Source organism: Megalops cyprinoides, chromosome 13 (assembly GCF_013368585.1).
Source record: "Megalops cyprinoides isolate fMegCyp1 chromosome 13, fMegCyp1.pri, whole genome shotgun sequence".
Taxonomy (NCBI): Eukaryota; Metazoa; Chordata; class Actinopteri; order Elopiformes; family Megalopidae; genus Megalops; species Megalops cyprinoides.
In genome coordinates, this window is record NC_050595.1 from 18,115,579 (window position 1) to 18,141,468 (window position 25,890).

The following is a 25,890-nucleotide window of genomic DNA, read 5'->3' on the forward strand; positions in this document are numbered from 1 at the left end:
TGATACCCTGTAGCCTGAATGCCATCAAAAACAGATTCAAGACAATTATTTAATACAGTTCTCTATCTCCCCCCTTTATAACTGTCTCACACACATACACCTGTGCACGCACACATATATACAACAATGCAGACCCATCAGGGGTGATGTCATCTCTGTGTGCCACAGACCTCACGCCCCCGCCCCCACCGCCACTGCGGAGAAGGGCAGGGGCAGACGGAGCCATAGCGGATCCGGGCCCGGAGTCGCCCTGGGGGCTTATCAGAAGATTTGATTAAAAGTTTGTGTTCAACTTTACCCAGAACAAACGGAGGGGGCACGTCGATGCATCGCTGACAGCTAATTGGACTTGGCGGAGCTGCGGGTGCATTCGTCAGCGCGATGGAGGGGCTGGTCAGGAAGGCGCGGGGTAATCAATGTCCCTGGGGACGGCTGGTAATCACTGCGCCGCTCAAATTAAGTCCAGGGTTAAGTACGGGGAGATCGCAGGCGCTGCGGCCAGCAGATACGCTCCTGCGTCTTCCTGAAGCCACAGCACAGCAGGACCATCCTGAATCGCTGTGCATCAGCACCCGCTGGGCATACACACACACACACAGCACACGTTCAAGGACCAGTGCGGCCAGAAAGCAAAACCTGCTATGTTTCATGACATGTGTCAAGCATATTCATGTAGCCTACAGCATCCCAAACCACACAGTTAGGACAGACTTGAAAAAGGCAACAGAGTGAGCACAGATTTTTTTCACTACTTATTTTGCTTTAGTCATCTAGCTTACACATTTATAAACATTAATAAAGTGTTTAATAAAAACTTTTAAAACAATTTGAAAGCATCACATTGCACAAACTGGATGTTAATAGGCTCCTAAGATGTTTTTCTGCATGATCTCTGGTGTCTTTAAGTGACCAGAAAATAGCTTTAATGAAAATCTGATAGGTAGTCATGTTTTGTCATCTAAAGCAGGTGGAGGGTTGAGCTCTAGAATAACAGGACACAGTTCCGAGTGTTCCATCATGCATGTATATACTTAACATGCATTATGACACATACAGTATCACCTTCTAATTTTGCACCAGACATCCCCTACATCATGCACCACATGTATACAAAATCTCTCAATTATCTATCAGTGCATATTCATTTCAGCAAAGGGAAATTACACCTCATACATATTTAAAAAATAACTAAAAACAAACAAAAAAACAAGACCGTTGATAAGAATCCAAATCCAGAATGTCGAGTGTTAACAAAAGTGGCTCTCGATCAAACACTGAAGGAACCGTCTAACGCGCTGATCATTTAAATGAACCGAGTGGCTTGCTGTAGAAAAGGCCGGCGCTCATAACCGTGGAAATGAAGCAGGAAATCAAGTGTGACTCGCAGCCTGTGAAATAAGGGGAGCTCACTCCGTCCCGCCATTAATATTCCTGCCGTCTCTTATCTCCTGATGGTTATTGTGGCGTTTCGGCTATTTTCAAAGCCGTAACCTTCTCTTAAGGACGAGAGATAGGTTTTTAATGCCCCCCCCCATCAGACCAAGCACTGGGTAAAGTGCCCCGGACCCACATATTCAGACTAATGACAGCCAGTCTGTGTAATGATCGGTGCTGACGGAGCTCAATCAAACACAACGGTCTAATCATCATCACCGTTATCATCATCCCTGTTATCGCTAACCACTGTCGCCGTCATCGCCATCGCCATCACTGCGCCCACAGCTACTTCTTAGGAGACGTGCATTACTAATGACAAAATGCATGCCAGCAAGCAGGCAGCGCACTCCTAGGAATGAGGAAGTACACCAACACATACACAGACGCAGACAGACGCAGACAGACGCAGACAGTGCACACATAGGCACGCACACTCTTGGACACGAAACACAAACAGACACACAGATGCTGCACCCAGAGGTCGAGGCTTCTGCCATGAAGCTAATGGGGCAAACAGCACTTGGACAGTGTGACTCCTGTTTAATGGGATGTTCTGAGACCCTACCGGGCTGGAGAAGTCGTTCTGGGTCAGAACCAGTCAGTCGGCTCAGAGGAGTGACTTTCAGCAGGACCCCTGCCGAGAAGGGGTCCTGGTCCCGGCTCGTTACAAGTTCGCCTTTAACGATCTGCCGAGGGAGTGCTCACGTGCGCCGCCACACTTCATTTAACCACCCCGCCAACCTCCACCCTGCCACTGCAGCCCCCCGTCGGCCATTACAATCCTAATGTGGTGATTTATTTAACCAATTAATGTGAAACAAATTGCCTTGCAACTGGGGCTGGTTCCCCTCATTAGTGAAGCTTGCGGACAAACACACACTCAGATCTGCTCACAGTCATGGCATTGAACGGTAACTGGGAATGATTCTATGGTATCAGTAATGACTGCAATAATACCATGTACAGTAAAAAAAAACCCTATCATCTCATCTGCCAATGTACATTACTTCTCATTGAGTACAGTATGACTACAGTTTTTCATGAACTCTTTCTGAAATCTCCACCTCTATTTGCTGTTAAATCCTTGTTAGACTCCTTTACCTGCAGGTACCTGGATAGGTTCCTTGCTGTTTGTTTGATATTCCATGATGGAAATATCGTGGAACAGAGTTTACCTCGACACTACCAACTCTACAAGGCTTTGAAAATAAGGTCGCCCACTGCTCAGAGAAAAAATACTTTTTTCCACGAAGCAGAAAGGCTGAAGTTCCTGCCAATGGACCATGGGTCATTGCTCACCGTCAGGGACGCTTGGTCATACTCTCACAGGGGTAGTTGTGAGAGGGAGATGCCAGATCAGCAGAGAGAGACATTCTGCCTTCAGAGCTCTGCGTGAGATATTTATATGTGAACACCTCTCCTGCTACAGCAAATCTCCCAGCACACAAGCCATATGCAAACACATGTGTGTGCTAGCACACACACTCACACATACTCACACACACACACACACACAAATACAAAATCACATGCATGCACACACACATGCACGCACATGCGCGCACACACACACATACACCACATTGCACAGCCACATACACGCACATGCATGCATATGCACGCATACAGGCACATCTCTTCACACACAGAAAGAAATGCAAATAAAGCCATCAAGGCAAAGAGATGACTGCTGGATGGAGTTTAAACAGCGGATAAGCTGCACTGTGAAATTAAGCATGAGAGAGAGAGCGGGGTAGAGGGGGAGAAGGGGAGAGAGGGAGAGAGAGAGAGAGGGAAGGAGAGGCACAGAGGCTGACAGAAAAGGACAGAAAGAAAACGACAGATGAGGGAGAGAACAATAATGACAACTATTACTAATGATTAGCCATTACCATGACTATTTGTTATTAATACGATTTATTCTCTCGCTCTTCCTGTCTCTTCATCTCTTTCTCTCCCTCTCAAATTCAAATGTGCTACATTTGCATGACAAGAGAACTCATGTTGCTGAAGCACTTGTACATATATGCTGTTGAACTGAACACAAAAAGACAGAAAATGATTAAACACCCTCTGAGCATGTGGGTCTGTTTTGCACATGGTACCCATAGAAGGCTAGGGAGTAGCCTGGCAGGATTTCCACGTGCCCATATATTAACCTGAGCAGAATTCAAATTTACAGTAGAGGCTGTGTTTAATATCCAGCACCCTGCAGTTTTTATTTGAATGTAGAGGTTATGTTTATTTTGGAACAGGCATTGCACAACCATGTGCTCCAGTCCATCTGGTCAATGGTACCTCAGCGTTACCGTAACATAACCACCTAGATCAGTCATAGCAGGGGACACCAACATTGTCTTTTTTGTGAGGTCATTTGTTTTTGTTTTTGGCCTTGAGGCTTGACGTCAGTGCTGACAGAATCATTATGATTCTGGGCACACGATGAAAGTTCTCTTCTCTGTGAGCTTCACACGGCCTTTGACAGCACAGTGGAAGGGAGTAACACTAACAATAGTATGCAGTTTGTGTGTTACTGCCAAGAAGGTAGAGGGTGGGTCCTCCTTTAGGCCATGACAGGTGTACTCCAGCAGGTGGAGCCCCTCAGGTTAACCACCCCCCCTTCACACTCCCCTTCTCCCTCTGTCCTTCTCCCCCCACCCCTTCTCTATGTTTCTCTCGTACATGTTTGAAGTTACACTTTGTACAACTCTGTTTTGGCACACGCACACATGTGCACACATTCACAGTGTCCAATGTGTCATTTTTCTAAAGTCATACTGTATCCACCCTAAAAATGATGATGACGAGACTCATACAACCTCAATATGACTGGAAGAAGCATGAAGGGCTTCAGTGATTCCCTTCAAAGTGTCGTCTTCTCGTCAGAAACAAACTTCCCGATTCACCATCAGCCAAGGGCAAACTGGGATCAGATGCCATCGCTGAAGGTCACCTGATTCTATGAGAAAACTGTAGGCTTATGTCTCCCTCTCCTCCTCCTGTGTGTACTTACTGTGAGGTCACAATGCTGTTTCACCAACGCCACGCCTTTGTGCAGTTTAGCATCTTCAGTCATATTGGGTACACTTGCACTGCACACACTCACTGATAACACAGCTTGTAAAAATTAAGTCATGTTAATAAGGCTGTTTGATACTAATTCTGGGCAGCAGTAATTTAACCTGGACCTGGTCTGTGAACAAAGTTGTTCTAAGCAGCATAAGCTGAATTTGACCCCTTTTAGAAGTAAGTATGTAGTAAAACAAAATCACCCCTCCTCTCCCCTCTCCTCTCCTCCCCTCTCCCTTTCTCTCTCTCTCTGTCTCATGACCCAAATTATGGTCTCCTCGTGGGTTTTGCTCCAAAAAAGCAACCCTCTGATCCGGGCCCCTCTCCTCACCGAAACACTTCTCCTTTGAAGCGAAAGCTCACTCCCAGCTCTTCATCTCAGAGCGTGATCAAGACGGGCCACAAAAGCACTTCGTTTACCGCACACAGTTTGCGCTGCGATAACAACAACAACAACAAACAAAAGTCACTTCAGTCCTTCCACGCATGGCACCCTGGGATCTGATTTCTGCCCAACTTTCTGCCCAAACTCTGAGGGACTCCTTGGTGATGTGATTTCACGCGGTGTGGCCGGCCTTGGGCCAACGTGATCGGGGTACTCGTGTCCTACTCAAACTCCAGAACCTCATATAACCCCACAGAGACCTCCTCTCAGTCCAGCACCGGAGCCACTGAGGCCACTAAAGAGTCCACTAAAACCACAATTACCCCCACCACAGGGGGGCAGTAAACTCTCAGACTGAACAGAATAAAATAACAAGATGTGCTATTTATGACAAGGAAAAGGGGGGCAGATTTAATTTAAAATTTGGCACCGATTGCTCATTTCTACAGATGAAAGCCCATAAATGAAAATGCTGGACCCCTGCCCGGTTTGGATATGAATTATGTCTCCTCCGTCTCACTCCTCGAGCTGCTTTTAATAAAGGGAATTAGCAGGGCGCCTGCGTGGCCGGTTTCCACGGCTACGGCCAGCGTACTTGGAGTGCAGGAGCTGTCATCAAGGCCCTCATCAGTGAGGAGGAGGTCAAGGGTTTGAGGGGTCGAGGGTTCCCTCTACAAAACGGGATATCTCGTCCAAGACACACAACATGATCTGGTTCCCTTGGATAAACACCTGGGTCTTCATCTTAGCCGGTCAATCTCATGTCCCAGGGCCCCATACCTGCAGCAGACCTACCACTGTTACACTGATAGCAATGGTAAAAAAGATTCTTTTAGTAATGAACAAAAAAAACACCAAAATTACCTGAAGGCCCCAAAGACATAATTTTGCCACTCTCACTCTGATGCTCGCATACTTTTCGAGGAGGATAACCCATTTAATAAACACTATGCAGATGAAGCACCTCAGGCCAGAAAGAGCTGCCTCAACAGATCTAAAAAAAGCCAGGGCAATGACGTTCATGGCGTGATGTCACCGTCGCAGGCTGATGTATGGAGGTGAAGACAGGGCGGGGGGTGGTGGAGTGTTCTCCTGGGGTGGGTGGAAGGGAGGGGGTGGCAGTGCACCCTTCATGACCTGGGGGAGAGGAGCCTATGTGTTCTTCACTCCATTTTTCATTCTGCTCGCAGTAATATTAATGGCTGGTCAATAACGGGCCAAGCCTCCCATCAATGAGTGCAGCAGTGATGAGGGAATGAGGGTATTAATGGGGGAATGATCAGACTCACCGCTGGAGCAGTCCAGGCCTCCCCAGCCTGGCTCGCACTGGCAGGTATCAGGGGAAACACAGCGACCGTGGGCACACTCCTCTGTGCACAGGGCTGAGAGAGAGAGAGAGAGAGAGAGGGAGAGAGGGAGAGAGAGAGAGAGAGAGAGAGAGGGAGAGAGAGAGAGAGAGAGAGAGAGAGGGAGAGAGAGAGAGAGAGAGAGAGAGAGAGAGAGGGAGAGAGGGAGAGAGAGAGAGAGAGAGAGAGAGAGAGAGAGAGGGAGAGGTAGAGTCACCATCTCTCTCACAAAGTCACACACTCCTCGGTACAAGAGTTGAGAGAGAGTCACCATCTCACACATGCGCGCGCAACTAAAGGAGGATGAGGAAATACAGTATAAAGTAAAAGTTTGGACATACCTGATTAAGATAATGGGAAGCATGCATTCAGAGACATTCTGATCTAAAGACTTATGCTTAAATGCTTGAAATTTGTTTGTTAGACAAATATAAATAGTGACATTGATGACTATGTATGAATGTCTTTCCAAAATTTAATTAAAAAAATATTTTTGGCTACTCTGAAGAATCTAAAACATAAGACATAAGAGTTTCACTGCATAATTCCATTTGTGTTATTTCATAGTTCTGATGTCTTTACTACTATTCTAAAATGTGGAAAATTTTTTGACTTGGACTATATGTTTCAGACAGGTATGAAGTGACAGACAGTAAGGAATATCCACAGTTTTACAGTGAGCATGAAGAAACTGTATGCACAAACTATGGAATGACACCTCTGAGGCTCTGCGGCTTATTTGTTTATGTGCTTGGCCATGAGCACATCAAACACCTTTTCCTTATGAGGCAACACTGAATAATTCCATAGGAAATTGAGTCCTTGGTCAACATGTCAGTTTATTGCACTGACCCCTCTTCAAACATGCCAGCAAAGCAGATTAGAGCCGCGAGAAGAAAAACAACTTGACGACAACGGTAAAAACAGACTCTAAAAACGGTCCTGATGACACTCTAATACTGCAGCCCGCAGGCATCACAATGTATACTAAGTGCGTAGTTTTCATTTCTATTGAGCCAAGCCGCCAGCTTGATTGGGGTGACATTACCATTACTGGCAGGGCTCCATGCAAGTTCAGATGGGCGTTGGGATCAGCACGGCAATAAAATGACCTATATTGAGTTCTGTCTGCGTGCCAACTTTCTGGCAGGAGAGAGAGGGAAAAAAAATCTGAAGTAAAAAAAAAAAAAAAACAGAAGACTTTTAGCGTGAATTACGCAGAGATGGCCAAGGTCACCGAATCAGCGGGGTTACAGCAGACTACATCTTGTCGCTGGGCCACGCTGCACAGCGGGAACAATACGCTCTGATTGGGATCAACCGCGTGCCTCCATCACACATGACCAGAAAGAAGAGGTGCGCGAGGATGAAGGAAGAAAAACTCGCTGCTCTTTGGGTCTACAGCACACTGGCTGCCTTTCTACTCCGGGCACTGGAGTGTACTCTCGACGGTGATGTGGAAAAACAGCACAACAAGCTCAAAGGCAGCAGGTGAAGATGCATGAACTTCCTAAAGGCTATTTGCCAAAAGAAGCTAGAAAGGCGAGGCCATGTATGCATGCATATTTTTATGTCCTTTATATCTTTTATGTGATGTAAACCATGCCAATGTCTGAATGCATTACAACAAAATGAGATTTACCCTTAAGATTATGTGGCAGTTTTCATTGAATCCAGTCAATTAATTGTAACAACATATCTGAAAGGGTTTGCTTGACTCTTTTAAAACAATTTTTATGGGTATTTTTAAAGGCACACATTAAAATGGTAAGTGGCACAGACATAAAAACCTAGGTACACACAGCAATGAAAATAATCAATACACAAAGAGAGGAAAAAAACCATCAAATAGGAAAGAGAGGGATAGTGGTAACAACCAATCAAAAAACCCTTAATACAACCACGAAACTTGTGTTTAGGTGTGTTTAGACTTGGCATAATCTGGACAGTAAACAGGTTTCAGTGCCGTCCCACGACTTGACCCTTTTGAATCCTGGGGGTTTATGGAAAGAAAGGTCACAGGAACAATGTCCTGTGAGGTGGGGGGTCAGGGCCATCTTGCCATTTCCCCATGCTGGCAGGTAGGGGGTGGGGCATGTGGGGTTTGCCACAGGGTGAGCCAGACCAGCTGGGCGGACTGGGCGATTCACACGAACACTGGCATTGATTAACGCTCCATCAGCTTTCGATTTGAACGGGGCCCCCAGAGCAGGGGTGTGAGGAAAGGGAGGCTGGCGGGGGGGATCCCAATCTACCCAGAGGACACTGCTAATCGCAGAAATGCTTTTGAGGCAAAATGCTAAACCAAGCAGTCATGTACCTAATACAGCTTGGATTTCACAGTATTAAGCAAATCTCTGTCGAACCATCCAATTCCCACTGCTACAATAAATAAATAATTAAATAACATTGAGACTTGAGCAATCTTAGCTGACACATGGGCCTCCTGAAATCAATGAGACCATGCTCAATGTTCAGATATTCAAAGAACAAAACATTTTAATCCCATAACAGAGCAATGCAACGGTTTATTTTAGATTCAATTAGCAATTTGTGATCAAAAGGGCAATACGACACTAATGTGGTGCTGTTTATTATAAATGAACTCAACAATGAGTTGAAATTATGTAGAAAAGAGGACAAGACACCTACTCCTGAAAAATGAGTCCGACAGGTAAAATAAGGCAGGAAAACTGGTCTTGCATTCCAGCTGAAATCCTGACACTAAATTTCCTCTCTTCACTTAATTAGCTTATCTATGAATCATGTTCTTCAGCAGCCTCTTTCATTCCAGCTAAAAGGGGAGTATAATTCCTTGTGCTAAGATGTTATCAGAGGAAGTGACAATGGAGCTAATTCATGACCGTCATTTAGCAGTAACAAGCTGAATATTCCTCGATGGCTTGGCAAAACTGCAATCCTTTCTCATTGCAACTCAATCAGGCTCTGTACGTGGGCTGCCCTAACTGTAGCAGTGAGATGAAAGATAACACATTCTGTGAAGGGTCAAGCATGAGAACAACATAAAGCCCTCATAAGCATAACATTAACATTAATAAACACTTACGCAACCCTGTCACAGACTGCCACAGCGTGTGGTATGTCACCATCAAAGTCATACATAGTCAAAAAAAAATCGCATATTCTTGCTCATCAAAGCTCAGATACAAAACATTAAATATCATGAGATCATTTTCCAGCATGTATACACCTTCCATGTTGGTTAATATCAATTAGTAGTTCATTGTGAAAACAGGTGAAAACTCTGTACCAATATCTCTAGCATAAAGAGGAGGCCATTCTTTATCTCACCCTGCAGTACAGCAGCAACGACACATTGCCTCAAACACCTGTGCATTAGGGCATTTCCCCTTTAAAATCTCACCCCTGATCCTACTACTGTTGGAGGCATTTAGCAGATTAAAGTGCAAGTAAAGCAAAACTGTTAGAGCAGTAAAGCAAAGTGATAATACAGAGGGCGACAGTGCAGAAAGTTTACATTACACCTGAAACACAGGGGCCACTGAAGCATTAAAGAGTCCTCCACGCCCCCTGTTTTCATCTGGCCCTCTTTCTTTCTCTTTCCCTCTCCCTCTCTCTCATTCCAAGTCAATGGGCAATTTTCAGTGCATTTAAAAAAAAAAGCTGCTGTATTCTGTTCCACACTGCCTTACACACCTCCTTCACATCACGAAACGTGTGGCTTGTGAGTATGTCAGTATAAACACAACACAGAAATCAGGGTTATAATATCGTTTTGGAGCGGTGACAGAGATACCTGGGGGGAGCTGGGTAGTAGGGGGAAAAAAGAGACACAAAAGAAGGATGATTTAATTAAGGGGAATAATAAAATGTTCATCAGAGAGCTGATAAAGAACACTGCTAATGCCTCCTGTTGTTCCCATATGCTGAACATGGCTGTCCGTACAAATCTCTTAATCCTGGCGGTGAGAGGAAGGGGATTAGTGGGATTTGAACACTGTGCAGAGACAGCAAAGCGGGAGACAGCAGAGGGACCCCTCTACCCTGATATCACCAGCATCCCCCCCACCCATCCGCCAGACTCCCCAGCCTTGCCCATCACCCTCATGAGCACAGTAAGAGAGTTGGAGGATCAACTGTATGCCCTTTGACCCCATGAAGAAGAACAGGGAAAGGAGCTTCTGCTATGTGAGTCTGCTATGGACCCAATGCAACAAATACAGCCTGTTACTGGCAAACTAGGGTTGGGAGCTATAAAAGAGAGCACTAGAGTGCCCAATGCCCTGTAACGTTCTCAGAACATTATTTTTGGTCCAAAGCATGACACTGAGAACATTCAATGACCACTAATCTTGGAGTCATCTTTGACTCTAATCTAAATTCAGAACAATCAGCAAACTAATCCAATTTTTCTTTCTAAAAGCAAGAAATCTTTCCCAAAAATACTGTTCTTGCCACGGACTGATTTGGAGAAAGTCATTCACACTTTCATTTCTTTGCAGCTAGACTACTGCAGTTTACTGTGTACATGTCTCAGTCTGAAGGCACTTTCACTTCAGCTTCTTCAGTACTCATGTGATGTAATCTCTGATGAATGAGCCCTCCCTCATCTGTACAACAGCCCAAACTGCACACCATGAGGCCTCTTTAACTAAATTCTTCATTTAAAAGTGCCAGCAGTCTTTTTTTATGTGGACAATCCCTGTCCTAGGAACAACAATTATATTAGCAGAGCTGACTCAACATGTGCTTCTTTAAATGGTTCCTTAACAAGACCATTTATCTTACTTACCTGATCTTAAACAACGGCTAAAGTATATGGTCCTTCTCACTTGTTTTATACCCTCTAACGTTTTACTTGCGCAGCCAGTGCGCAATCCAGCCGGCTCCGATTGTGGGGTGATTTACTGGTTCGACACAGTGGCCCTGCCTCCAGCTCATTACCGCCGCTAACGCTTGCGTTGTTGACGGTACGTTAAGGGGATTTTTGCTGGAGAAGAGCGAGTGCATGGTGCAGATCAGCCCTGCTCCTGCAAGACAGACTGCAAACCCCAGTCTGTGGCATGACAAATAGAATACGGAAAAGGCCACTGTGAATTAAGCTTTTCTCCCTCACAGACATAAAGAGGTGGGGGTGGGGGGCACCATTTAGGAAATTAGAAGCTGCCCCCCCCCCACCCCCCTCTCCCCCTCATCGGAAGGGAACCTTTCAATTGCCCTGTCCTTAAGACTATGGCACAGTAAAATACCGGCCTGACGCACTTATCATTAAGAGAGAATGGTCGCGGCGCTGGAGAGCTGGCCCGCTGCACATCGGGTCACAGATAGCTCTCCACAATAAAGTCAGGAGCTGTTTGTTTGTCTTCTCGGGCCTCCGGGGGTTGCCAGTAGTGCAGGAGCCCTTAATAAAGTTGTTTACAACCAGTGCTGGAACACAAAAAAACACAATGGCCTGCTCAACACGCCTCGGAGCAATCTCCTCACTCAATTTCTTTTAAGGAGGGGAAACCAAGCCTGTCTCTCAGAATGGACCATCTGGGGTGTGTAATTGATTTCTTTAAACCAGGACTTGAGTAAAGGAGACACCAGCATTTAGAAAGATGAAACGGTGACTGAACCCCTACAGCTTACATTTGTCTTCGGATTTGTTTTTCATTTAATCTCTGTCGTCTCTGTTTTCCTTTCCTCTCTCCATTCAAGGAACTATATTTTACTGGAAAAAGACGGATCTGGGATGGAAACAGATGCTACATCAATACAACAATATTTTATTTGGTTGGTGCTAAAAAGATAAAAAGAAAAAAAATAATTTGTCAATGGACATTGTTGGTTTGTAATTGACCAGTTTCTGGAGAATGGCTTCTGTACAGTATGTTCTTGAATTAAATGATTATTTGACTATTATTTGACTGTTATTGACTGTTATTTGTATGGAGGAGAATGTAGTAAGCTGTGACTGAAAGAAGAAGTTTACAGGTTTGAATCTCTGATGTTCTCAGGTGTGTTTTTTGGATGTGCAAATTATATTGATGAAGATTCCTAGAGGGAAACATTCTCCATGTTGATTGTATGTGCAAAAAAACAAAACAGTCCTGCACAAACTTACCACAACTTTAAGGATATGCATGCAATTATTTATTGTGCTGAATTTCCACTTAGTGTGCATGACCTCAGTAAAGACTCAGCTGTACAAATGGGTAATATGCAAATGTAAATATTAATCTTGGAAAATAATGATAATGTAAGCAAAACAGGACTGTCAACACACACACACACACATTTCACAAGAAAGAAAACCAAACCCCATTTATACACGCGTATAAGAGGACTTTCTGATTAAGGGGATTTCTGTGTGTACTTTTCAAAAATCATTATTAGAAAAGGGTCAGATTTTACTCCCTCACGGTCAGATCGTGATGCCTCTTCTTTCAGCCCGTGAACATTATTGACACATCACAGCTCCAGCAGAAAGGAGGCGGGGCTACACCACCACACCACAATGGCAGTTTAGAATTTCTCTCCAGTGCGTTCCGGAACTCCTATGTGCTTCGTAAGACCACACCGTTACCTCAGCTGGTTAAGAAAGGGTGGCAGCATCAAACCTTTTAAGATGGCACTTTGGAGAATCGTCAGATAACCAGCAGTAAGGCACTCCACAAGCACAGAGCGTGCAGGGGCTCAATCACCCCCCATTACACAGGTCAGGGACACAACGGGCTCTGCATTGTTCGATGAAAACCTACCCCCATGACTGGAGAGAATTAAGAATAAACACTGCTGCCAGTGGATGAATAAAGCAGCTCCACGAAAAGCATCACAGTCTGAAACCGAACCAGCACAGTGGAGACAGCATACTTAGAGGTGCATTTCTTTTCTCCGGCTTTCTTTCGTGCCGTTTCATTTTTTTTTCCAATTTTTTTGGTAAATTGTCAGGGCCTGTTTAAACTGGCTCTGACCTAACTGATTATCTGCCAAGAGAGAAGGACATGAAACTGCATCCTAAATAACCAGTGGAGATAACACAGTGCTAAGAAATATTAATAATAATATTAATTATGAAAAGAGAAAAAGATGAGTGAGCCCTCTGGGAAGGAATGGAAGAGCGGGGTAGGAATCCAGTCCAATGCAGGAGACCATTTTTAATCCTACAGAAAGTTACATGGGCCGGGAAGATTGTGTGTATGCTTTATTTGAGTATCTGTGTGTTATCTGAGAGTTTGATACGTGTGTAAGGGGTAGTGTGGGACTTTGAGGGGAAGGCACTTACGGACACACAGGTCTCCGCTCTCTATGTAACCAGGGCAACACTGCGAGCGCCGCCTGTACATGGTCCTCACTCCCCGCCGGTATGCAGTCTTATAACTGATCCTGGAACAGAAAAACACAGAGGTAAAGAGCCGGCTTTCTCCTCTGTCCTTTTCATAACTGATCCTGGAACAGAGACACACAGTGATAAAGAGGTGCCATGACTGGAGACTGTGGGTGCCCTGCCCTGAAGGCAGGTGCTGAATTATCAGTGTTAACTGCCTGGGCTGCTTCACTGGGTACCTGACAGCAATGGAGGAGACAAAAGGAATAAAGCAAGAACACAATGAATATAACACCTAAAATGAAAGGTTTCTCAACTCTCCGTCTGAACAGAGATATCTCCCTCCCTCCCCCTCTCTCAATCATTTATAAATTTAAGGATTCAAGATAGTTTTATTAACATGATGGAAGTCATCTGAGGTTCTCTCACTCTTCCCCCCCCCCTCTCTCTCTCTTCCCCCCTCTCTTTCATGGATTTATGGATCCAAAGATTCTCCCTCTCTCTCTCCACTTCCCCTAGGGAGAGAGTTCCCTCATTCATACCTAGACTCATTACCAGTGCTGGTATGATCTTGTCTCACTTCTGTGATAACCCCTCCCAGCCAGCAGGGGGAGCCAAGGAGGAGGGGCAAGCAGGGCAGCCTACTCTCACACAGAGCCGACTCCCCCTGCAGGCAGCCGCTCTACAATTCAACCCTAAATCTGTCCGCTCCCACAATTAACTTAAAACATATTAACGCTGCTCTTTAAATCTGAAGGGCGAAAGAAGCGCAAACAGAAGTGGGGAAAAGAGGATTTTGTTACTGAAGGGCAAGCCGTGTTTAGTGCTGTAGTGACTCATCGTTTCATCCGAAGTGTCGACTGTAAACGCTAATGCAGCCATTAACGCTGATTCAGAGTCAGCTGGCAGTCAGGCATCCGTAAGAAGCAGACAAACCGCTAAACGCACCCGCGCCAGCGCCAGTGCCAGGCCATAAAGACAGATATAGCTTTTGTCCGTGATGTCACTTTTTCCTCAGTTGATGGTTTTATGGGTGGAGTGGAGCGAAGGCTTTTTTATTGCCGTGGTGATGTGGAGATGGGACTCGAGAATCATGCAGCGCGGGGTTGGTACCCACCTGTGTCTGGTGCATTTGAACCAGTTGAGGATGTCTGTGCACCTGGTGTAGTAGATCTGATCGAAGGGGTGAGCATAAGACTCCTGCACGGTCACTGCATAGCTGGAAGAAAAACAGGCAGGGGGTTCACTTCAGAAACAGGTAGTGGTGTACTACTACATTACATTACATGCATTTAGCAGACACTCTTATCCACAATAACTTCCAGCAGAACAGAACATAACTGAGCAACATGATGGTGTCAGACCAGGCTAATATATAGAACTATAGAAGGAGTGCAGAGTGTAGAGGCCGCAGGCCAACCAGAGGATCGCAGGTTCAGTACCCAAATTGGAAACTGCCCCAGTACCTCTGAGAAAGATGCTCTACTTGAATCGCTCCAGGAAATATCCAGCTATATAAACTTTGCATAATTTGTGTAAAACTGTAAGTCAGATTCTCACACTGGGGTGTCTGCCAAGCAAAGAAGCCAGCACATAGATATAGATAAAATTCTACAGACATAATAAAACTCTTAGTGAAAACAGGCTGCAGGCTGGCTGATGCCACACTAGGGGCTACCTCAGGCTGGGGTGAGTATCTCTCCACACCGCTTTTAGCATCGGAAACTGAGATCAAGAGACAGAGGATGAACTGGTGAATTTGTAAGGAGATGTGGGCGAGGCAGACGGGAGCTCTTACAGCAGAGGTTATTTACACCTCATGAGGGGAGAGGTGTTGTGGGCATGTCCGCTCCCGCTCAACGCAGTGACTTGTTCTGTGCCACAGACTTCCTGCTTTATCTCACCAGGCAGAAACATTTGTCACGCGAGCACAATCTGATAACCGTGAAGGAAAAGGCACATCTCTTGGAATGTCAATTTTAAGCAGGGTGACCTGTTTACAGAGTACTTGTAGTGTCACAGTTGGCTGATCCAGGATCAGGATCAGTCTCTCCCCAAGAGAGGACCAGCAATGAGCCGCCTGTCACGATCCACAGAGATCACACTCTTCATGTCGGACACGTTCTGCCTCCTGACCTCGTGGCCTCTTGACAGTGTCCGAGACTAAAGTTTCTCACAGGGGGAACTTGTTTTTGAGCTGCCAAGGTGACGCCCCTTCAGAGGGCCTACCCTTAGCTCTCTCCAGTGGGCTGATACTCGCGCCACATATCATCTGAGTCCTCTCCTGCCTTCAGCGAGAGCGGAAAGCAATTACTGTTGCACATTTTTCACAACCGTCATCCTCAAATGCAATACGGTGTAATTATTTCAGCAACACAGTGGCTGTGATGGATTCAGTCAGGAGCACCTTGATCTGCCTGCATGTTCACTCCGTATCCTAACCTCTGCTTCCTCCTCTTGGTCTCCTCCTGATGGTGGGAGGTGAGAGAGGTGGGGTACACGTTTTGGCTCACCTCTCCCAGTGACTGCACACGTTGGGGTCGTCTGGGTTGAGGGATCGTGTGCCAGGAGCAAACCCCAAAACTGCCATTAGCACCAGGATCCCCAGGGTACCCCAGCCAGACCCCATCTCACCCTGTGGAGATAGCGAGAGAATGAGAAAGAGATTATGACCTTATCATAAGGGACTAGACCTTATGCTGTCACTTATTCGAAGGAATGGAGATAAAGTCCATCAGGTTTCACACTGTCTTTTTTTCTGTTCCAACATCGAATACAAATTTTTAGATTGTTTTGTGTCAGCTCACCAGTTCAATTTTTTGTCCAATGCTTATCAAAAGTTGTATTTCCACGGTGGAAATCTAATGTAGTAAAAATAGTGAGGTAATTAAATCAATCAATACACAGGTGAAGAAGCTGGAACAAGAACCTCCACACACCGCTGCCTTCTGGGAAAGCTGTGCTTGTCATCCTGGCAGTCAAAGAAGCGAAAAGAGAGAGAGAGACGTTTAAGGAGAAGATTGGCTGCAGCAGACTTCAGGGGGTCGAGCTTTTAATTTGCCAGGTCATTTCCCTGGGTTCCTGACAGCTGACAGAACTCACGCGTATGACGAATAAACACCGTGGCAACAGACGGAAAGCACATGAGGCCTCAGAGCCCACAAATTACCAAGAGGGGCGGAACGACATGCAATAGATACGCTAATTGGAGCGAAATGGGTGGATTCTCATTTGCGGGAAAGAGCTGAATGGCTGGGCAGTGCACCACGTCACGAGAGCTTGAAGCTGAAGCAGCCAGGGTTGCTGGGGATGTGACACTGGCAGCCAAATCACCCTGGCGAACAAGTTCCTGGTGAATACGCAAGGCACTTGGGTGAGAATGTCCCTAATGACTGACACACATACCAGGTGTCTTTGGCCACAGTGATGAAACACTCTGATGTAGAGGTGGGGGAACAGGGTTTCATGAACCCCAAATTGGGTGGAGCTACCTCATTTAGAAGTGATTCACTGATCTGAACTAATCATACTCTTTTCCTGTAGTATTCCATCTCTAATTAAGCCTTTTTTACTCCCTCTTCCATTTTTTAAAGCATGCACCAGCTATACAGATTAGGCTTACCTGCAGCAACCACTGCACTTGTACAATCCTCTGATACACTCACATGCAGCCAACAGCTAGTTTGCACACTAAAAGTCCCACAGTACACCACAAGAGCAGATGCTGGACGGAGAATAGGTGCATCTCCCCAATGGCACCCGGGTGACTCACAGGCACCCAAAATAAGAGTGTGTCCTTATAGGGCCTGTAGTATGGCAAAGGTTTCAGGTCTGAATCCTGGATGCAACACTTCTGTTGTACCCTTGAGCAAGAGAACATCACCTAAACTGCTTTGGTAAACATCCAGCTGGACAAATGGATGACACACCAACATGCGTTGCATAACAGTGCCTGGCTAAGCAAATCAGTAATGTGACATAATACAATCTGCGAAAAGGTGGAAGTCACCTTGTCACTATTGATTCCAGTAAAACCCAGTTCATCTATCAAGGTTTGAGGTTAAGTCTGTGTTCACTTGTCTAACAGGATGATTACTTGACAGATCTATATACAATACATCCTCCATGCCTCATCAGGGTTCCCTTTATGTGAAGTGAACAAAGGCATCAAAAGGAAAAATCAACTTAGTTCTTAAGTCCCGTACTCCAGGAAACTTTATCACAGCTGCATTCAGACAGAGCAGCAGAATGGCTCCTCTTATCCTTGGGCTTAGATAAATGTCTAATGGGTAAGTCAGCCTAAAAACTGACATCCTTCAAAAATAAAAGTTCATTATAAAGACTCAGCTTGTTATAATAAAGTGATTAATAATTTCATTACCTGTTGAACCTTAAGAAATTCTACTTATTCACAGAACTTAAAACACTGTGCTGTGTGGGAGGTGCTGATCTGTCCTTTCACATTGATTTCTGATTGATCTAAATGCTCATATATGATTAATGATCAGTATTAAGAAAAATGGATCCTTAACGGAATCTATTTGAAGTTCCAGAAGATCCCAACAGACATCAGTGTTCCCTAATTCTATTCTAGTCTCTTTTTAACGAGCCACAGTGGCATGATAGTGAAGATATGAGGCTTTTATCATTGCATCACTTTGGACCAGCTCTTAGAGCAATACACTGGTTCATGAGTACAGTGATTTTGATACCAAGTGGCGTTATTGAAGAGAAATAAACATATCGTTCAAAGCGTTAAAACACCGGACAGTGCGGATCAAAGAGAGGTGGAGTTGCCGGGCCATTTCTCACCTCTTCTTGAGTCCACAGGTGGTCTTTGCCAGTCTCAGCTGATTAGAGTAAGACAGTGGGAGGGCCCAAACTGGAGACCCCCTCCCTCCCCAGACAGACCCACTCTGGATTCCAGATGGACAGGTATGTGGAGAGGGTCCAGGAGTTCTGTGTGAGACAAAGGCAGAGAGCTACAGTGAGTAAACAAACCTAGACACACAGTCAAAGCTATGATCACATAAACAGACAATTGCACACACACACACACACACACACACACACACACACACACACACACACGCACACACGCACGCACGCACACACACACACACACACCAACACCAAAAGTGAAATAATCAAGCTAGACGAGCAGCTTGGTCCTCATGACTTGCACATAAAGGCTCAGCTTGTCCCCGCTTTGCAGATTTATCTAGTGTGTTCATAGCACAGCAAGGTTCCCAACACTTCAGAAGACAGAAACAAAAAGTGTTATTTTAAGTGTTACACGTTTAGATCTGTGCAGAGGAAGCCAACAAGTGCTGCAGGGCAATTACACTGAAGGAGATTTAATTGGGGACATTCTGAAACATAAAATGTAACAGATTTCATAAGCAATGGAGTGAATTACATAAAGGAAAAAAAAAATGAAGAAAAATGGAAACAACCTCCACTGATAAAGTTTCAAACTATATAAACAGTCATACTTATCCACATTATATAAACAGTCTTACTTATCCACACTATATAAACAGTCATACTTATCCACATATGGCTCTGTTAGGTTAACCAACCCCCCCCCCCCCCCCCCCCACACACACACATCCACAGCCCCCCATGCCTTCCCACTGCTTCACTGGGGTAGAAATACACAGTATCTGCCCCCCCCCCCAAAGTCCAGCAGTAAAAAAAAATACAGTAACTTGTCCCCTACAGCCTTGCAGGGGTAAAAACAGCATAGATCTTAATGATGTTTGATTTCATTATCGCTTACTGTACTCACTCACTTAGTGCCGCACGTGGGTGCTCGACAGTGTCTAAAGACTTTCTGTGCCCTGCAGATAATATCGATGACGACCATCATCACAATGACAATGGCAGTGTTGCCACAAACAAAATGTTGCCATACAGTGAGTCTGGTTAAAATGGCCGTAATTACTCCCACTGGTGACACCAGGTCAATCCCACGGCTCTCTGCTTCACGGCCAAAGTGTTGTTTTGCATCGGGATAAAGCAAAAAAAAAAACACTGCAACAACAACAAAAAAAAAAAAAAACGTTGCCTTTCATCATCAGTGCGAATACATAATGCATAAGCCTGTCCCTTCAGATGCAGAAATGGTTCTTGTGTCAGTGCTTCCCACCCCTGGCCCTGAGGGTGCATTCTCTTCCAGCTGAGCTCTCAGTTAGTTGGGTTTGATAAAGCTGTTAAGTGAATATCGATCTACATTTGACATCTCTACATTCAATCACCCTTCAATCTACAGTAAAAGAACTGGAGCTGGGGTGTCTTTTTTTGTTTCAATGACGCTGTTTATTCAACATATTGCTAATATCCACTCCTTGTGGATCGAGCTGAATTCTAAGCTCCTGAACATTCCTGAACAATTCTAAGCTCACTGAACAAATAATAATTCTTCCTTCATTGATAAAGCTGAATAACTGTCTGTATTTACTAATTTAAGAGACTCAGATGAACAGAAACATTCCTTACTTGTGTCCCTGTTAAAAACACACTTCCAACAGCCCATAACTGTAATAGCTGCTGAGTGATGTCAAATCAAGGCCAGCTTTCAATCAACAGCTTAGTAAAATGTAACTGAGGAAAAGCTCAGCTGGAATGAAAACCAGCACACGCAGGATCAGGACTGGAGCACAGCACTGCAGCTCCTTTGCTCCTGCCATGCCAGAGGCCCCGCCCTCACACCACACACACTCCACCTCACCGAATACAATGCAACTGGACAGATTTGATTAGCCGATGGGTTGAATGATGGGTTGGTTGGTCAATCGATCAATCAGTTGATTGTTTGATTGATTCACAACTTTGCTTCACAAACTGAAAATTGATTCCCTCCAGAGAGAGTAGCGTTTTACCGAAACCTACAATGTGATGTGTCTTTTTATGATTCAGATTTTTCCATTTTTATTATTCCTGAATCCAGAATGACGGCACGGGCCTAATCTTCACCCAAAAGGGTTTCCAAGTGTGTATATTTTCAAAATTGCCAATAATAGTGGGAAAACCGTTGGGTCCACCTTACACAGTCAAATTATGAGTCATTGTTTATGGGATTTAGAAGAGGCAGCTCTGAAGAATTCTAATGTTCCACCCCTGATTCCTCTGTGTATGTACCACATTTGTGCCAAGACATTTTTGAAGCAGGTGCAGACAAGTGTCAGCCATGGACAACAAAATATTTCCAAAACAAAATTTTTGGAATACATGTAAATCCACAAACAACTCTAAAAGGCATATAACACATAACTTTTCCACTGTTTTTCGGGAGTGTTTCCTACCTGCTTTTTCCTGGGGTTAAGGAATAATTCTTCAAGTTTCTCCACAGCTGGTCTGAGGTTATTCTGTTTTTAATTCACTCTGGTCCCTCTGTACTCCGTCCAGCACTTTGTGACAATGCAATTGTAAGAATGTGCTGCAATAAACGAATTTTGATTGATTGGTTGTATCCTGTGCGCACAGGCGCTCTGTAATGAAGCGGATTTAATATTGGCTGGTTATTACAGCAGAGAAGAATATCCCAATGCCCTGGCACACAGCCAGCACAAGTAATAACAGAATACGCAGATCGATTCGCAGCTGTTTGCCGAAGCTCCTCAGCTTGTTTCTGCCCTCTGGATGCTGTTGTGTGCTTTCGAAGTGTGAGCCTGAGCTGGTTACAGTCAACACATGAGTACTCTGAACCCCCACCCTGCTACCCCCCCCTCCACCATTTCTCACCCCCCAGACTCTGGACCCACGCCCCAAAGCTTCCCTTTCATCAGCACCAACTCAATCATTTTGTGAGTGACGGCTGGGTGTCAAGAAGTCCATTATAGCCTTCTTCCATGTGCTTACTTATTTCACCCATTTCTTTTCATGGGCACAGGTTAATTTATTTATATGTAGACTTCATTTGAAATGGAAAGAGGGTTTGAGCAGAGAGTTTACTCCCCAGGAATATCCCACCATGAGAACTTGTTTGTGAGAACAAATGGCCGATGCATCTTGATTCAGCTTTGGGCAGTAAATGACATCTAATTAAATCCAATTAAAAATCATGCAAATGCCTATCCCTCCTGATAGATGCTGCAGACACAAAGTTTGATCATTATTACCATAATATAACTCAACCCACACGGCAGACTTTAATCCACCGTCATTGGCTATGGAGGGGTAGTGCAGTATTAAATTGAATGATCCAATTATTAGATACAAAGGCATAACGATACCTTTGCCTTATACATTCAAACTGTCGGATGACTGAAACACACCTGTACTCCCAGGTGGCAACGACAATTGCAGTGACATTGCAGTGTCATTAAGGGTTGAATCACATGAAAATGGATTTCAACAAATGATTACACCGCACATGTAGCATATAGTACCCCTGGTGTAATATGATTGGTTCACAAGTACGACAATCAATATTTTTTCATGACAGAAGTTCCACAGCTATTCACAAATCCATCTCCATAAAAACAGCACTGTCTGTTCCTAATTGTGAGGGGATGATAGCAGATAACAGTTTCCATAAATTTAGAAGAAGTGTTCATGTCTTAAAACATTTCTTTTAAAGCAGCTTTGAAGAGTTAATCTTCATTTTTTACTGCAGCTCATCAATTGCTGTCCTTATGTTTCTTGTGGTAATCTTCTACTTCATTTTAGACCTAATCTTTCATTTTTGTGTCATTTTCAGTTTTTACTCTAATTTGTATAGTATGTTTGGTCCTTTCTCTTTTTTAATTGTTGCCCGCTTTGATGGATTATGTTTATATACGCCACCCTGGGTATGCGAAAAGTACTGCATGAATAAAACATAATATTATAACTTATCACTGCTCACTTATCTGGCTAACCTACCTATGTATCCTTGACTTCAACACCCAGTGCTATCGCAATTGACCTCCATAAGTAAATGAACACTGCATCCAAATTCACCAGGCTCCTCATAATTTTCAATGGGAAGGAGAGGTGCTCACACCGAGGAGTTGTTGCTACATCCAAGCAAAGCTTTCATTGCACTGCACAAAATACATTCAGCCAATCACTGGAGGACATTCTACTAGTGCAAAACATCCAAAAAAAATACTCGGTTCTTGGTGTAAAGTGTACCCTTTGGCAGTATAATTTAGTATTCATCATTGATTTATCCTGAGATTAGTCAGCTGAAATATGAGCTCACAGCTTGTCAGAATTATAAAATAGCTTTTCCTCAACATCCCTGGAGTCTTGGAGTGTTAGTTTTAATTAAACCCGCTTCCAGGCACAACACTTGAACACATAAAAAGCGTGAAACACCAAGCAACAGCGTCAGAAGCCCAAATCAGGCCTGTGCTGTGACACCGTCCTGGGATGAGTGGCGCTCACTCTAGAGAAGAGAGGATATCAGGAAAATGCTCTCGGTCATCAAGCAGGACCTTCACTTAATACTCGTGCGCATAGTTTATTCATGCAGTGGACCGCCATCATAAATCACCGCACACCGCTGCACTATCTACCAAAGCCATCACAATGGCGATCAGCGCTCATCTCAAACGCATTTCTCATCTCTGCTGCCCTTACGAGGACCAAACGGCAGCGGTGGGGGTTGGGGCGGCTTGTTACCTCTCTATTCATTTCATTCAACAAAACCCCTTCGCACCACTTGTCACAACGCATCCCGTCCACTCGGAGGAACCATGGGCCGCCGGCCGCTTTTAGACGGGGGACTTCCGCCGAAACTAGCCCGGGAACGACGCCGTCTTTGTTTCTCTTTGAAAGCAGGCGAGCGGAGTTAAAAGCTTTTCAGAGAGAAGAGTGGGTGTCGCCTGTGGGGACATGCTGTAAACAGGGGCAGGACAGTGTGGAAGGCCGTGGAGGTAGATACTTATATACACACACAGAAGCAAATCCTCACACACCTTTCACAGAAATGTTCAATTCTAAATATCTAAATGAAACAAAGCTTAGTGGATCTTAAACAGGACAACCTCTCAATATATATGTGCCCCAAGTATTATGACAGACATGACTACTCTGAGGAAAAAATGAGGTAACAATGGCAACAGAATGTGTCCTTCTGAGTCACAGAGCCCCCTATTGACAGCTCTGACAAATAGCCTGCAGACACTTCTGTTACTAAGCAACTTTTTAAATTAGATTTTTCTTATTTGTTTAATTGAAGCATGAAAGGCCTGGTGAGTCTCCTCAATCAGTTTTGAAGTGCCTGAATGGAAGCCAAGAAGGAAAATGACTGAGGAAACCAGCTGGCAAAAGGGCATGAACAGGAAAGAGCTGGACACTCAATGTTGCCATGTTGCAAGGGCGTGACTCTATCTGATTGGGATATGATAAAACAGGATCACTTGGTACTGTTGGTCTGTAATGACATACCTCACATGTAATACTATCCTTCCCTTGCTTCAGGCCATGCCCTCTCTGGTCCCATACCCACTGGCTGTTGGCTGCCAAATGGTCCCAAAAACACCCAAATAATTATTCGCTCTGTGGGTGTCAGTGTAATGACAGGGTAGGGATCAGGGGGAGTTCCTCACACACATTATACCAACCATCGTCCACTATACATTGAGCAATTAACACTGAGAACTGTCCTCCACACCAAGCATGCACACCATGTATACCATGCTTACACACACAGATGTGCACACATACATCATGCATGCGCATGCGCACACTCACACACACACACACACAGACACACACACGCACACGCATGCACATGTATGAAATGCTGTTGATCTCAGAGCGCCAGCCTCCCCAGTGCAGCATTGAGCAGAGCCAGACTGGGTGAGCAGAGTTCAGAGAAACAGAACGAGCAACAGGACTCAGAGCAGAAGAAGACAGAGACTCCAAATGAACAGCAGGGCCATCAGGGCAATTTTACACCCCGATAACTTCACACTTCCACAAATCACTTCAGCAGCCTTGCTGTGCCTTCATTTACTGAGGGTCAGAGGGAATGTATGGTGGTGAACCGGAGATGGCTCATCCCCACACAAAGCAGAGAGGTAAAAGCAATATGTGGAGAAAAATGGTAGGATTTATTAACTGCCGTACAACATCCAAGCAGCCCGTGTGATCACAGCCTTCAGGGGGAAGTCTTATTAATTAGGCCCAAATGCCAAATAGTGGCCAGCTTCGCTTAAGATGGCATGGATTTTTTCACACGTTGTCTTCAATATTTTTCTTGTTATATCCTTGGCTTTCTATATCATTTCAAGGGATGTTGGTTGAAATGGGGACTCATTTACATTTATTCATTTGTCGACTTACAAGTGAGATAGAGTACAACACAAGTGAAGAACAACGACTCCTTGGTGTTCCTTAAGAACTCAACCACGTCACTTCAGAGGAGTGTGGCACACAAGCAGAAGCAAATATGGAAAGGTGAGTGATCACGCTGAAATTAAAATCAAAATCATCAAGTCATCTTAATTGAAAGTACTATTCAATCAAAAAAACCCAACCCCTCCCACCTGATAAATCTGGCACCATATTACAGCTTGTTTGAAAGGCCTACATAGCATTAGAAATTGTAGTGTAGTTATTTATTAGCAGTCAGGTGCTTTGCTCACTGGTTTGATTAGAAATGACAAAGATGTATAAAAAATATTAAATATAGATAAATAAACGCCACACACTTCCTTACACTTACGAATATTTTCTTCAAAAGTTGGACTTTAGTTATTTAGTCATGTACGGAACTCAAACCAAAACTGAACCATTTGGGTACAAGAACAAAATATGAAACAGGCGGTGACACAGTCGACTCAGAGCAGCTTTCCTCAGCCTTTACCCCACCAACCCCCATTTCAGAAAGCAACCCCCCAGGACTGATTTATGCCCTCCTGCAGCTAATTAACCTCCCACAATCCCCTATCAGGGCCTGAGTAGAGAATGATTAGTCACCACCATTAACCGCTAGAATAAATTCTGCCAGCCTTGACAGCCTCCGCCAAGTGTCATTTCACAAGTGACCCGTCCTTGATGCCAAAAGTCCTCTGAGAAGAGGAGAGCCCCATACAAACACTAACTGCACCCTCCCCAAACAAAGTCTGCTTCCACCCCGCCTCCTACCTACCTGTCCTAATTAAAAATACATGCCCACTCTATGCTCAGAAACTCTGTCTTCGCCTGCTCTCCCATAATACCACTGGTATGTTAAAAACAAGATCCATCTGCTCAAAGTGCTCATACCCAATCAAGCATGTACTGTGTTCACCTAACCAAGTTCAAGGCCAAAGACATGGGGAAATACGCCCCCATCACCTCAAGCCCCCCAGCCTAAGACATGCACTGTGCTTACTGTATCCACCTGCTGCAGTGACCCAAGCAGCAGTGTGACACATAGTGGG

At 44.7% G+C, this 25,890-nt stretch overlaps 1 protein-coding gene across 2 annotated transcripts in view; it reads right to left on the reverse strand.

Annotated features, from left to right (window-relative positions):
- The window catches only part of LOC118787836 (multiple epidermal growth factor-like domains protein 11), a 62,192-nt gene extending 38,229 nt beyond the window's left edge, over positions 1-23,963 (reverse strand). Inside the window, exons 1-5 of one of the 2 annotated variants that reach the window (XM_036543549.1) lie at positions 23,935-23,963; positions 16,042-16,128; positions 14,646-14,747; positions 13,487-13,587; positions 6,181-6,273 (exon numbers count right to left, since the gene is read on the reverse strand). In XM_036543549.1, coding sequence (XP_036399442.1) covers positions 6,181-6,273; positions 13,487-13,587; positions 14,646-14,747; positions 16,042-16,128; positions 23,935-23,963 — 412 coding nt within the window. Of the gene's footprint in view, positions 1-6,180; positions 6,274-13,486; positions 13,588-14,645; positions 14,748-16,041; positions 16,164-18,340; positions 18,401-23,934 lie in introns of those variants that run through there. The other variant, XM_036543548.1, reaches the window with a different exon arrangement.
- Positions 23,964-25,890: the final 1,927 nt, after the last annotated feature.